This window comes from Microtus oregoni, unplaced genomic scaffold, assembly GCF_018167655.1.
Source record: "Microtus oregoni isolate MIOR12 unplaced genomic scaffold, Mior012 000003F_ref0000135, whole genome shotgun sequence".
In the NCBI taxonomy this organism is placed as follows: domain Eukaryota; kingdom Metazoa; phylum Chordata; class Mammalia; order Rodentia; family Cricetidae; genus Microtus; species Microtus oregoni.
In genome coordinates, this window is record NW_024543062.1 from 33,636,495 (window position 1) to 33,649,474 (window position 12,980).

At 49.0% G+C, this 12,980-nt stretch overlaps 2 protein-coding genes across 4 annotated transcripts in view; one reads left to right on the top strand and one right to left on the bottom strand.

The window, feature by feature from the left end:
• Positions 1-12,980, top strand: part of Sez6l (seizure related 6 homolog like) — a 150,437-nt gene that overhangs the window by 116,983 nt on the left and 20,474 nt on the right. For all 3 annotated transcript variants that reach the window (XM_041647492.1, XM_041647501.1, XM_041647510.1), the window contains exon 10: positions 12,069-12,265. In XM_041647492.1, the coding sequence (XP_041503426.1) occupies positions 12,069-12,265 (197 nt within the window). The remainder of the gene's footprint in view (positions 1-12,068; positions 12,266-12,980) is intronic.
• Positions 3,693-5,081, bottom strand: LOC121445864 (coiled-coil domain-containing protein 121-like). Its single transcript, XM_041648018.1, is given in 1 exon segment — positions 3,693-5,081. A coding segment is annotated over 1 exon segment (1,389 nt).

The window sequence follows — 12,980 nt, forward strand, 5'->3', positions numbered from 1 at the left end:
GTGCTGTTTGTTGAAGATTCTATTTTTCCAGTGTGTCAGATTTGGACACTTTTGTCAAAGACCATGTGACTGTCACTGTGTGGGTTCATTTCTGGATCTTCTATCTATTCCTCAGGTGTGTACATGTGTGTGCATGTGGGGTGGATGCATGAGATGGCTACGGGTCTGTATATGAGCACCAGGGATGTAATGTTATGGTGTGATTGTGAGATGTCCCCCACAGATTCATGTGTTTGACTACCTGCTCCCCAACTGCTATTTTGGAAGGTTGTGGAGCCTTTAGGAAGAGGAACCTCCCGGGAGGAAGTTAGTCACTGAGTGTGAGTTTGGAGATTTTTATGGTCAGCCCCATTTCCTGTCCACACTGTGCTTCCTGAGTGCAAACTCTGTGTGACCAGATGATGCATGCTTCTGCTGCCATGCTTCCGAGTCGTGATGGACTGTGTCCCTTCTTAACCTATGAGACAGAAGGGCACCCTGGCTTAAGCATCTTCCTGTCAGGATGTGAACACAGCAACAAAAAGCAGAGGCAGACCTGGGACCTCGAAGGGTCCACTGCTGCGGGTGTTTGACAAACAGGAAGTGGTCAAGACCCAACTCTGGACCTCGCTGGAGAACAGACTTAAGAAGCAGGGCTGTTCTGTGGCTGTTTTGTGTTTTGTTATTTTCACAGCCTGGCACTATTACCAGTCTGCAATCAGCAGACTGATGGATGAATCATGTGTATGCATGTATATAATTTACATTTAAATAAGTGCATACGCTTTGGCGGTTTCCATATGTTTGCCTGCCTTGCAAGTGTCCCTTGGACCACCTTTCAAGGGCACGATATCTACATAAGGGTCCAACACTTGTCTGGAAGGGATAAAGGAAAACAGGATGGCTGGATCATCATTTCTTCCTGTGAACACTGGGGAAGGCAAACTCCAGCTGCACAGTGACAAACCTCATCAAAGGCAGTTTCCCTACTCCCAGGCTCCACAACTGGCTGGGGTAAGAAGCCCAAACACTGCCCTCTGCTGGCAATGGGAGAATTCTATTCCGCCGAGCAGCCCTGACAGATGGAAAGTTTCAGCGTCCAGACCTCACCTCACTCTGGACCACATGACTCATCACGACCTTCTCCGAGTTGTTTGCATCCTTGTTGAAGAGGCAATGCAGCCACAAGATCCAGAGTTCAAAGGCCCAAACAGACTTCTGTCAGGATCACCCAACCCCGCCCTGCCATATCAAGACAGATGCTCCACACCCTCCCTCCCAAAGGCATTGCCATATTACTCTCTTCCTTAGTTTCCAGAGTGTTTCTAAAACCTCCAGAACCACAACACAGGCGGTTCATTTACCAAAATAAAGGCCCCTAGACCAACACGTTTCACATTGGTTTTGTTAGACACTTAATACATGAAACAAAGATAATTGCTACCAAGGAATATCTAATATACGAGGTAAAGTAATGCAGGGTTTCCCACAGAGAACAGACAGTGTCTTCTTAAGAAGGAAGGATCAGTCTGTGCCATGTTTGAGATGATGTGAGAATTCACAGTGCCACCATTGAGAGCCATGAGACTTAACCCCATGATGTCACTTGTAAATGTTTGATCCCATTTTCTGATATAGAACGGAGCCAGACTCACTTCTTGGAGACAAGGACCTGGGACTTTCTCAGAGAATGTTGTGACCTGCTAGTGACAAGCCCAGGCTCAGCACAGACAGGCTTTCTCTGCACCTTAGATCTGATCTCTTGTGACCTGGGCATATGGAACTTGTAATTGAGCCTCAGTTTCTCTGTCTGCAAAGTAGAAACAATCAACTAAAGCATGAGGTAGTTTGAACGCTTGTCCTGTCACAAGAAGCCTTGTTACTCTGAAGCTGTTGTTTGCAGCCATCCGGTGGGGCTGCTGTGGTGAAGGTCCTGAGGAGGACTGGGAGGACATGAGGAGAGCCCCTGGGGGGATGGAACTGTGAGTGTACCAGGGAAGCATCAGACCGGACAAGTCTTGATGCTGTGGTTCACCCCAGATGCAGGGTGCTGAAGTGCCAGTCAGGTAACGTTCAGGTCCAGGAAAAATGGGGACGCAGCAACAGGAGCCCCAGAGAAATATTGGAGCATTCATGCTTCCCATAGGCTTCCAGGAACCAGGTGATGGGGCCCATTCCAGTGCTGTAAGAGGAACGATCTACTCAGATTTGGGGTCCTGCCCTAGTTTGGGTTTCTATTGCTGTGGTGAAGCACTGTGACCAAAAGCAAGTTGGGGAAGAGAGGGTTTATTTGGCTTATGCCTCTACATCCACAGCCTCTCACAGAAGGAAGTCATGACAGGAACTCAAGCAGGGCAGGAACCTGAAGGCAGGAGCTGATGCAGAGACTGTGGAGGGGAGCTGCACACTGGTTTGGGTTCTTTGCTGCTCTGTTCTGACTTCTGAAAGCACCCAGATGAGGGTGGACACAGCACACAGGGAATTGGATGGAGACGGCAGGAGGATGCTTGCTGCAGGATGGCTGGTCATGTGATACTGACCCCAGTACCTGCCCTAGCACTTTGGAGATTTCGGTCATCAGTTTCCTCAGCACCGCCCCATGTCAGTCTGTCCTAACAGCGGCTCTCTGTCTGCCTTGCGTATGTCTCAGGATAGATTCCTGGATCCTTGATTCCTGTTTCCATGGAGCCAGGGGCCCACTGCATCCCACTGTCCTGGATTTGTGGAGTTACCACTTTCCCCTGTACACAGTAGGTGCTCAGTAACAAGAAGAGCCGGGCAAAGTATCTTGGGCGAGCCCCAAACACATCAAGAGTTCCTGAAGTGAGCATATGGGCACTGGACAGTCCTGCCTGAAGTGGACCTCGAGTCAGAGGTGCAGAGAGTGAGCAGCAGGGTGCAGGCTGGCTTCACTCCGTGACCCTTTAGCAATCCCCACAGAGCAGCCACGTCTTCAAGGGTGCAAGCAGCTCTCATTTCAAGTCCCCCACAGTTATTTGCTCTACATGAAAGGAAGGAACTGTGTGCTTGGGTAATGATGAACAGACTTTTATTTTGAACGAATCACAGGCAGGCTTTTACTTTTTCAATAACATTGTTTAGGAGCAAAGCATTTCACATGCAAGTTAAATCTGTAACCCAAAGGTCCACTCAGCAATTCATTTTCAGAACTTTAAATGAGTTTCAGTAAAAGTTAAAATTCTGCACTGAAATACTGAGGCTTTTTGCCTGCAGCAGTGCCCGGGATTCAGAGAGCTGGCTATATTTGTCACACAGGATCACAGGCCCAAACCTGGGACCGCATGCCACATCACGACCCACAGCTCTGCGACACACAGATACAAAGAACCCAATTCCCCGGATAACACCCTGCAACCACCCCCCTAAGACACAAACCTACTCCTGTGAAATGGGGTGGCTGGGGAAGGTGCCGATTACAAATGCACCCTGTCGTCATGACGTCCACACCAGAGCAGGCAGTGAGCACCCAAATCTGTACTACAACAGGGAACTTGTCGTGCGTGGAAGGTATGGGGGCTAAAGAACCAAGCTTCCTGAATGTGGGGAAGCTTTTGGTTAGGACAGCCCTTCGGGTTAGAGTGAGGGGGCCAAGCCTGAGAGACAGGCCAGGCCAGGACCCCCTGCCCCTCTGAGAAGCTCAGTCCTCCATCCCCCTTGCTGCTTCTGTCCTCTGTATTAGCCTGATAGCATCTTCATTCCTTGTGTGCTACCCTCAACATCAGCTCCAGTCTGCTTCCTGGGACACGCAGCCATTACTTAGGATTGGTTCCTGGCCTGGCACCCAGTAGACGGCCCTGGGCTGGGTGTGGAGCCTGTGGTTTGGGGGGTCGGTACTCCTGCTGCTGTAGGCGCTCCCTCCCCCGGGCCAGGGCCTCCAGGTACCACTGCTGCTCCTTCCACCGCTGCTTTCGCTGCTCCAGCTTCTCCCTCCTGGCTTCCAGCTCACAGAATTCCTTATCCAGCTGCCGGAGCTGTGCTCGCAGTTCCCTGTTCTCAGCACTGACACCCTGGCAGAAGTCCTTGTGAGCCTTTTTGGCCAGAGCCTCCAAGGCCTTGGCCTTCTTCCTCAGCTCTCTGGTGGTGTTCTCTCCTGACTCCAGCAGGTTCAGCTTCTCCACCTGCTTCTTTAGGGCAGCCCTTTCCTTCAGGAACTGGAAGTGTGCCTCTCTGTCCATCAAGGGGATGTCAGCTACTATGCTGGCTTTCTCCTGCTCTAAGGCCTCTTTCTCCCTGTCCTGGTTCTCCTTTATCTGTGCAATGGGCTTCAGGGCCTTAAGCCTCTTCCTCAAGCCGGCCTCCAGCCTCTTGCCCTGCGTCAGCTGCTTCTGGAGGTCTACAGTGCGGGAGGTGAAGGTGCAGACCAGCTCTCGCCTCCTGACCTCGATCTCCTGACACTGCTGGATGTAATCTTTCCACAGGAAGTCATACTTCTCCTGGGTTCTCTGCTTTCTCTTCTTCAGGTACTCCAAGAAGGGCTTGTTTTCCACTTCCTCAAACGCCCTCTCATCCTGCAGTTCTCTCGTGTCCCTCAGCAGCACTGCCCTCCGGAACTTAGCAGCTTCCATATCCTGCTCCAGCTGGTTCATGGCCTCCAAGGTCTTCCTCCTCACCCTCTTCTCCAGCCGTGTCATTGACTCTGGCTTCAGATACTTGTTGAGAATGGTCAGATGTGGAGACTCTGAAAGGGGTTCTAGGAAGCAGGCGGTGGATCCTTGGGAATCCTGGAAATCACTGTGACTGCTATACTGCTGTTTGAGGCTGATGCTGACTCCTGAGGAACAGGAGCTTACGTCATGGTCCTTTTCGTCAAGGGAATGCATCCCAGATTGGGGCAGGTCCTCTCTCTTTGCCTCCTGTTCCCTGGAGATTATATCTGGCCATCTCACCCTGAAGTCTGCCACAGCCCTCTTCCTGGTCAAGGGAGGCCTGTGCCGTTTTTCACGGGGTGTCAAGAAATCAGTATCACCCTCAGTGGGGAGTGCAGAGGCCCCCAAAAGCCTGGTCCCTGCTCTCTGGGGAAAGATGGTGGCACGCCTGCCTCTAGTGTTCCAGCTGGGGTAACCTTGACCTTGGGACTCCATAGTCCCTTCACCTCCTGGGGTCTAGGCGTACTCCTTTAATGATCCCAGTCATCCATTCTCTGGGTCCCTCAATTACCACCTTCCCTACATTGCCCCACCTCTGGCACAGCCTTTGTCCAAGCCTTGGAACCAGATGGGTTCTCTGCACAATGAGGGCTCAGAATGTGGAATGCCCTGGGAGTCTTTTGGTCCTCATGTTTGCTATGGCCTAGGTGAGTTTTAGGGAAAGAGGGAAAGTACCTGCTGGGAGAGGGCGTGGCCTGTGGGCGGTCCTTATGATGGTGGGTGGGGTTTATTGGGTTTGGCCTTATTGGAAGGGCGGGGCCTGTGGATGGAAGGCAGGACCTCCCAGGAGAGATGGAAGGGACCTGAGGTAGAAAAGGTAAGACCTGCCAGAGGGCGGATAGGGACTGCAGAGTAGGTGAAGGTGGGGCCTGGATAGACCCTGGGCTTGGAGCTACAGGCTAGTGTATAGGCTAATGGAAGAAAAACGTCAGCGGTTCCGCGCCCGAGGCAGGAGGCACCTGGGCTTTCTCGGTCGTGCACGTCTGTTGTGTCGCTAGGCGCCAGGAAGACCCTTTGCACCTGTGACCTATCCTGTGCCGGTTGGACAGGAGTCCTGGGAGGGAGGGAAAGGTGCCAAGGACCCAGAGGCCCCCAGGCTTCTGACTTTGCTTTGCAGTATGGTGCAGTCTGGGTCCGTTCTGCCGGCCTCGGACTCCCTCCACGCTGGCTGAGTTCCCAGTGGCATGAGCGTCCTGATGCCATGGCTGTGGAAGGGTGGGGCTTACAGGGCAAGCTACCTCAGTTTCCCAGGAACTGGGAATTCCCAAGATTGCGCCCTGTGCATCCACCTCTGCACCGCGGTTACAGTGAAGTAAAGTAGTGAAGACCCAGAGTGTGGAGCGCTCTAGAGAAGGACTTGGAGGAAGACTTCCCACCAGCGGAGCAGCTGCCAGAGCAGAGGCCCCAGCAAGGCCACTGCGCTGATTGGCTCTCCCTGCTTTGAAGGACAGCTGTGACACAGGTTTCCTGCCTCCTGGCAAGGAGGCCTGTGGGGGAAGCTGGAAGCATCAGGAAGCACCACTCTCTCTTAGAGCCTTGGGAGGAGGCTTCTGGGATAGGCCATGTGTGGTTGATGCTCTTCTCTGTGCTACCACTGGCCTCATCGCCTCCCTGCTCCCGGGCTTTTGGGTCTCAGTTCAGCGCTGCTGTGTACTGCTCAGTGTGCAGACACAGACCAGGTGCCTGGGAAACGGTCGTGAAAAGGAGAAAGGAGAGTGACTGACAAGGAGGAGAAGCCTCAAGGACAGTAAGGACACTACCCGCACCTTTAATTCCAGCATTGGAATGGTGGTGGCAGAGGCGGGCAGATCCCTGTGGGAGTTTGCTGTCAGCCTGATCTATAGAGCTAGTTCCAGGGCGACACAGTAAGATCTGGTCCCAGAGAAAGGAAGGGAGGGAGGGTGGAAGGGAGGGAGGGAGGGTGGAAGGGAGGGAGGGAGGGAGGAAGGAAGCTAACCTCCCCATGAAAGATCCCCGGAGTGGGGAGACTCTCACTCAAGTCTTGGGATAACACGACCCCCCCAGGAACTCACGAGAGATGCATCCTTGCTGCAATCAGGCTTATTGACAGGACATGAACCAGCGCTGAGGCCGAAACTCATTTCCCACGCAGGGGTAGAGGAGTTCCACCCCAAGTAGCTGGGAGAGGGGGTATTTAGGGGAAGAAACCACAACCCAAAGGGGTAGAGAAGGTGTCATTGGAAAATTCCGAAAACACCAGTGATAGTCACAAGGGGGTAACTCCCCGTTTCTCAAGATTATTCTCAAGATTATAATCTAACTTTATGGTCAGCTAGTTCCTGGAACAGAGTCACTGAACCGGCTAACCTAGATTTTTGGCTCTATTCTCCTGCTAGATTTTTGGCTCTATTCTTTCTGCTAGAGGGTTCTGGATTTACCTGGGTCTTTCACCCACAGTGGCATTAACCATTACCTCATTGTCACTTTAGATCTGGAAGAGTGGCCCTTCCAGTATGGTTCTCTTTGCTCAGGGCCGCTTTGGCTATCTGGGGTCTTTTGGGATTCCATATAAATTTTAAAATTTTTGTTTCTATTTCTGTGATGACTGTCAAGGGAATTTTGGCTGAGATTGCATGGAATCTGTAAATTTCTTTCAGTAGCGTGGTCATTTTTCCACAAAATACAAATGGGTTGTCTTTATCTAGTATTTTCTTTGATCTCTTCTACCGGCGATATAAAGTTCATTGTAGAACTTCTTCAACTTCTTGACTAGGTTTATCTCTAGATATTTTTGAGGCTGTTTGCAAATGGGACTCTTTCCATGTTTTCTTCCTCAAAATCTTTGTTATCAGCATATAGGAAGGCCTACTTGGTGAAAGTGAGTGTTCATTTCTTTCAGCTTCTAGAAGCTTTCTGGTGCAATGTTTGGGTTCTTTTATGTATAATATCATAACATCCAGAAACACGGCTAATTTGACTTTTCCTCTTTGTATCCCTTTAATTTCCTTCTCTGTCTTATTGCTCTGGTTGGTAGTTTAAGCCCTATATTGAAAAGATTGGACACAGTGGACAACCCTGTCTCATTCCTGTTTTAGTGGAATTACTTAGAGTTTTTTCTCTGTCTAGGATAGTGTTAGTGGTGGTTTGGCATACATAGATTTATCTACTCTCTCCAGGACTGTATCATGAAGGCATGTTAGGTTTTGTCAAAGTTCTATTCTACATCTATTTATATGTATGGGCTCTGTATTTAGCCCATTTGATTGATTTATTACATTTATTGATCTATGTCTCTTGAGCAGTTCCTATATCTCTAGGACTAAGCCAACTTGATCATGGTGGGTGATCTTTTTTATATATGCCTGTATTCCGTTTGAATATATTTTATTGAGGACTTTTATATCTATGTTCTTCAGGAATATTGGCCTGTAGTTTTCTCTATTTTTCTGTGCCTGTTTTTATAATTAGAATGATACTGGCTTCATAAAGGGAGTTTGAGGGTGTATGCCTTTTTTTGGTTTGGTTGTTTGTTTATGTTGTTGTTGTTTTTACTTAAGAAGTATTGCTTACAGACCCTCTCTGAACATCTGGTAAAATCCACTGTGAATTCATCTGGGCCTGGACGTTTTTAGCCAGAAGGCATTTCATCACTGTATCTACCTCCTCTTCTGTTACAGCTCTGTTTAGGTTGTTGATCTCTTCTTGGCTTGACTTTGGTAGTTTGAATGAACACAGAAATTCATCCACTTCTCATGTATTTTCTACCTCAATGGAGTATGGGTTTTTCATAAAAAATTGTATTTCTTTGGTGACTGTTGTAATGTTTCCCTGTTCATTTCTGCTTCTGCTAATTCATGGCCTCTCTTTCTTTCCTTTGGTTGGTAGGGTCATGGGTCTGCCGACTTGGTTTATCTTCTCAAAGCACCAGCTGTTAGTCATTGATTCCTTGTTTTAATTTATTATGTATACAATATTCTGTCTGTGTGTATGCCTGGAGGCCAGAAGCAGACACCAGACCCCATTACAGATGGTTGTGAGCCACCATGTGGTTGCTGGGAATTGAACTCAGGACCTTTGGAAGAGCAGGCAATGGTGGATGGGGGGACTGTGACATACTGTACCAGCCCTTCATATTTGTGGTTTTGGCTAAGACCTGGACACACAGACTTCCATTGGTTATGTGTCTGATATGAGATTTTAGGCAACTTCTATGGAGGGCAAGCTTGATTTTTGGTCTGTTTGTGTATTTTTTTTTCTATTGTTTCCCAAGCTTGGTTGATTTCACTCAATCAGACATGAGGAGTTGGTAGCAATGCCTTTGGTTGCTCAGCAGTAATTTTGATCAAAGGAATGGGGATAATTCCAATTCAGGGGTAACCAAAAAAGCATAGAATGGACAAATGGTTGGATCTGTTTAGGCTTTGCTACCTGAGTTCGGCCAGGGAGTGTGAGGGTGGCACAGGTGGGGTCTTGGGCACACACCCAGCAGAGCCGGCATACAAGCTGTGTGACAGGCTCAAGGTTTGGGGTGACGTGCACAGGCAAGGTGCCAGGAACTCACCAGGCTGCACTGGAGCACAGAAGTCCCGGTCTAGATCTGGAGGTTGGGTGTGGTGCAAGCTGCCCAGGGTCTGGAGACTCAACAGCTCATGGTATGTGCCCCCTAGGCTGAGTTTGAAGGCTGGATATGGCATGTGTGAGCTAGTATAAATGGAGACTGCTCTTTCGTTCCCAGCCGCCCGGACCCAAATAATCACACAGAAACTATATTAATTACAGCACTGTTTGGTCAATGGCTCAGGCATATTTCTAGCTAGCTCTTACATCTTAAATTAACCCATTTCTATTAATCTATGTATTGCCACAAGTCTGTGGCCTACCAGTAAGGTTCTAGCATCCTCCTCCTTCAGCAGCTACATGGTGTCTCCTTGACTCCGCCTACTCTCTCTATATCTCTGTTCAGATTTCCCATCTGGTTTTACTTTGCTAGGCCATTGGCCAAAGCAACTTTATTCATCAACCAGTAAAAGCAGCACATGTACAAAAAGACATCCCACATCAGGCTAGCATCTTAGTGACTTGTCAGACAGAACTGGACCACAGGAAGGTCTGGAGGTTGGATATGGTGCTAGGGAATTTGGGAGCACTAGGGTCTCAACAGGCTAGGCTGGTGCCCAGGATGCTCTACCAGGCCCAAGCCTGGAGGCTGGGAAGGGCACAGGAGAGGTCCGCAGACTGGCCTGGTGCTCAAGATGTGAGAGTCTGGTTAGGTCTGGTGCCTGAGAAAGAGTCCAGGTGGGCTAGGGTCAGGCAGACTCGGCAGGCTGGAAAAGATCACAGGATGTGTGACCCAGGCTAGGCCTGGAGGTTAGACATGGTACGATGTCGGGGACAGCCTCGACAAAAATACCTCTTGCCAGGGTAGAGGTGTGTGGATTTAGAAAATATTAGTAAGAAATATGAAGACATGAATGAAAATAATAAAACAGAGAAACATAGAATATCAGGAGGGAATTCCAGTGAGTACTGGAATTCACCCTCATTTAATGTCCAATTGCTTAAAATACCCCTGAACCCTAAAAGGCAGGAGCAAGACAAAAAACTGCACTAACATGATACAAGGAAATGAACATACCAATTGAAGGTCGCGGGCTACAATACACAGTTAAACATTCTGTTGCTAGAACAAAACAAATCACGCTCACACCCTAGACTAAAACATCCTGTAGGCAAACCACTCCCTTGGTGGAATCCAAAGCTATCTCCTTAAGGGAACTGAAACTTAGTTGGATTCATAGACTTTTTTTCTTTTTTATTGATTTTTATTGAACTCTACATTTTTCTCTGCTCCCCTCCCTGTCTCTCCCCTTCCCTTCAACCCTCTCCCAAGGTCCCCATGCTCCCAATTTACTCAGGAGATCTTGTCCTTTTTTACTTCTCATGTAGATTAGATCTATGTATGTCTCTCTTCGGGTCCTCATTGTTGTCTAGGTTCTCTGGGATTGTGATTTGTAGGCTGGTTTTCTTTGTTTTATGTTTAAAAAACACTTATGAGTGAGTACATATGATAATTGCCTTTATGGGTCTGGGTTACCTCACTCAAAACGATGTTTTCTAGCTCTATCCATTTGCCTACAAAATTCAAGATATTGATATTTTTTTCTGCTGTGTAGTACTCCATTATGTAAATACCACATCTTCTTTATCCATTCTTCGGTCGAGGGGCATTTAGGTTGTTTCCAGGTTCTGGCAATGACAAACAATGCTACTATGAACATAGTTGAGCACATGTCCTTGTGGCAAGATTGAGCATCCTTTGGATATACACCCAAAAGTGGTATTGTTGGGTCTTAAGGAAGGTTGTTTCCTAATTTTCTGAGAAATCACTACACTGACATCCAAAGGGTCACTACCAGCTTGCATTCCCACCAGCAATGCAGAAGTGTTCCCTTTCCCCCACATCCTTTCCAGTATAAGTTGTTTTCAGTGTTTTTGATCTTGGCCATTCTTACAGGTGTAAGATGGAATCTCAGAGTTGTTTTGATTTGCATTTCTCTGGTGACTAAGGATGTTTTATGAACATATCTACTTCTCTATACTTGAAATACAAGATCTGGCTTTTAGCCACCCCTAGTGACAATAACCTTGAGAGAGCAAAACTCTCTGGTCAAAATCTAGGTGGGACCTTGAAGGCCTAGAGGTAAGTTCCAACTCTCTGACCTTCGGTCAACGTGGAAATAGGCTCCCGTTTTCAGGCCTCCACAGTATAAGCAAGGGTCAGGCAGCCACAACAGGTTGGGCCCTTTCTGTCATCAACCATCACCTCCATCCTAGGTGTCAGTGCGAGGCCTTGTCCTGCATTCAGATCTTTGCCTCACCCCTTGCTAGGGGTCATGGTAACAGACTTGAGCACAGTTCCTGCCTAAGACCCCCACCTCACTGTTGCCACACACAGTGAAGAACTCTGCTGATCTGGGGAATAACAAGAAGCAGGTCATTTTCTCCCACGAGCAGGCAGACTGTGGTCAGCAGGGCTTGGAGAACAACACTAGCTTCAGGTGACCTCACTACCTTTGCTCAGCATCTTCTGCATCAAAGAAGAGGGAAAGACCCACGTCACATGCCCAGCTCACCACTGCACCACAAACAATGTTGTTAATGGAGCAGGGAAGCCGGCTGTAACTGCATGATTTGACTTCATAGTGAGACCCAGACTGGGAGAGCCATTTCATAGTAAAGATCTCTACCGCTCGTCTGCAGATCATCTTGTTGTGTTTATGGGAGGGAGCAGTGTGTCCTGCTCCCATTTGCCGTCTGGGACACCTCAGCTCTGCTTTGTAGCCTGGGCCCTAAAACACTGCATGTCTGAGGGAATTCTGTGTCCCTGAAGAGGTGACTTGGTGGTTATGCAGACAGACGGGGGCCCGCAGTGACTCCCTCCTCTTCTCTCTCACCATCAAGCCTGAACCTGAGCAACAGTGACATCCTGACCATCTATGATGGTGATGAGGTTGTGCCCCATGTCCTGGGCCAGTACTTCGGCAACAGCAGCCCTCAGAAGCTGTACTCCTCCACGCCGGACCTCACCATCCAGTTCCACTCAGACCCCGCCGGCCTCATCTTTGGCAAGGGCCAGGGATTTATCATGAACTATATAGGTAGGTATTTCAACCCATGAGTCTTGTTTGTGTTGGAGGGTGGTTGTGCTTGGTGATTTCCTGTAGGCACGTCTGTGTGGATGCTTCATGGCTGGTGGATCTGTCAGTGACTGGTGTAGCTCTCACATGCAGCCTTAGAGCACGGGCTCTCTAGTCATGAGGACCACGGTTTATATCCTAGCACTGTTATGGAGCGCTCTGTGGCCCTGTGTGAGTCAGCCAGCCACTCCGAGCACGCTCCTCTCGTAGGTGGGAACACTAAGGAAGTGGGTGTAAGTATCTATTAAACAAGGCCTTGTGATGCCAAGGCTTGGGTTTCAGTGGCCGCCAGCTGTGACTCCAGGGCGCACACCCACTTCCCTCTCTTTGCAAGTTCGCAGCTCTCATCTGCTCCACCTTCTGAGCCTGCTCTCCCTACGGACACCCCTTCTTCCAAGTCACTGAACAGGGCAGCTCTGCCTACCCTTCTCCATATGCCTCAGGGCTTGGGCATGCAAGCAGGGTACATCTTCCTGGGTTCTCAGTGTGACTGATGAATTCTTCATAAAACAAAGCCAAAAAGCAGCATCTGATCAAATTCAAGGCCAGTTCACATCCCACATTTCATCCCCACCACCACCATCACCACTGCCACTAACAACAACAACCCCATCCCCACCACTACCACCACCATCCCCATCCCCCACTAACATCAATAACCCCTTCCCCATCCCCA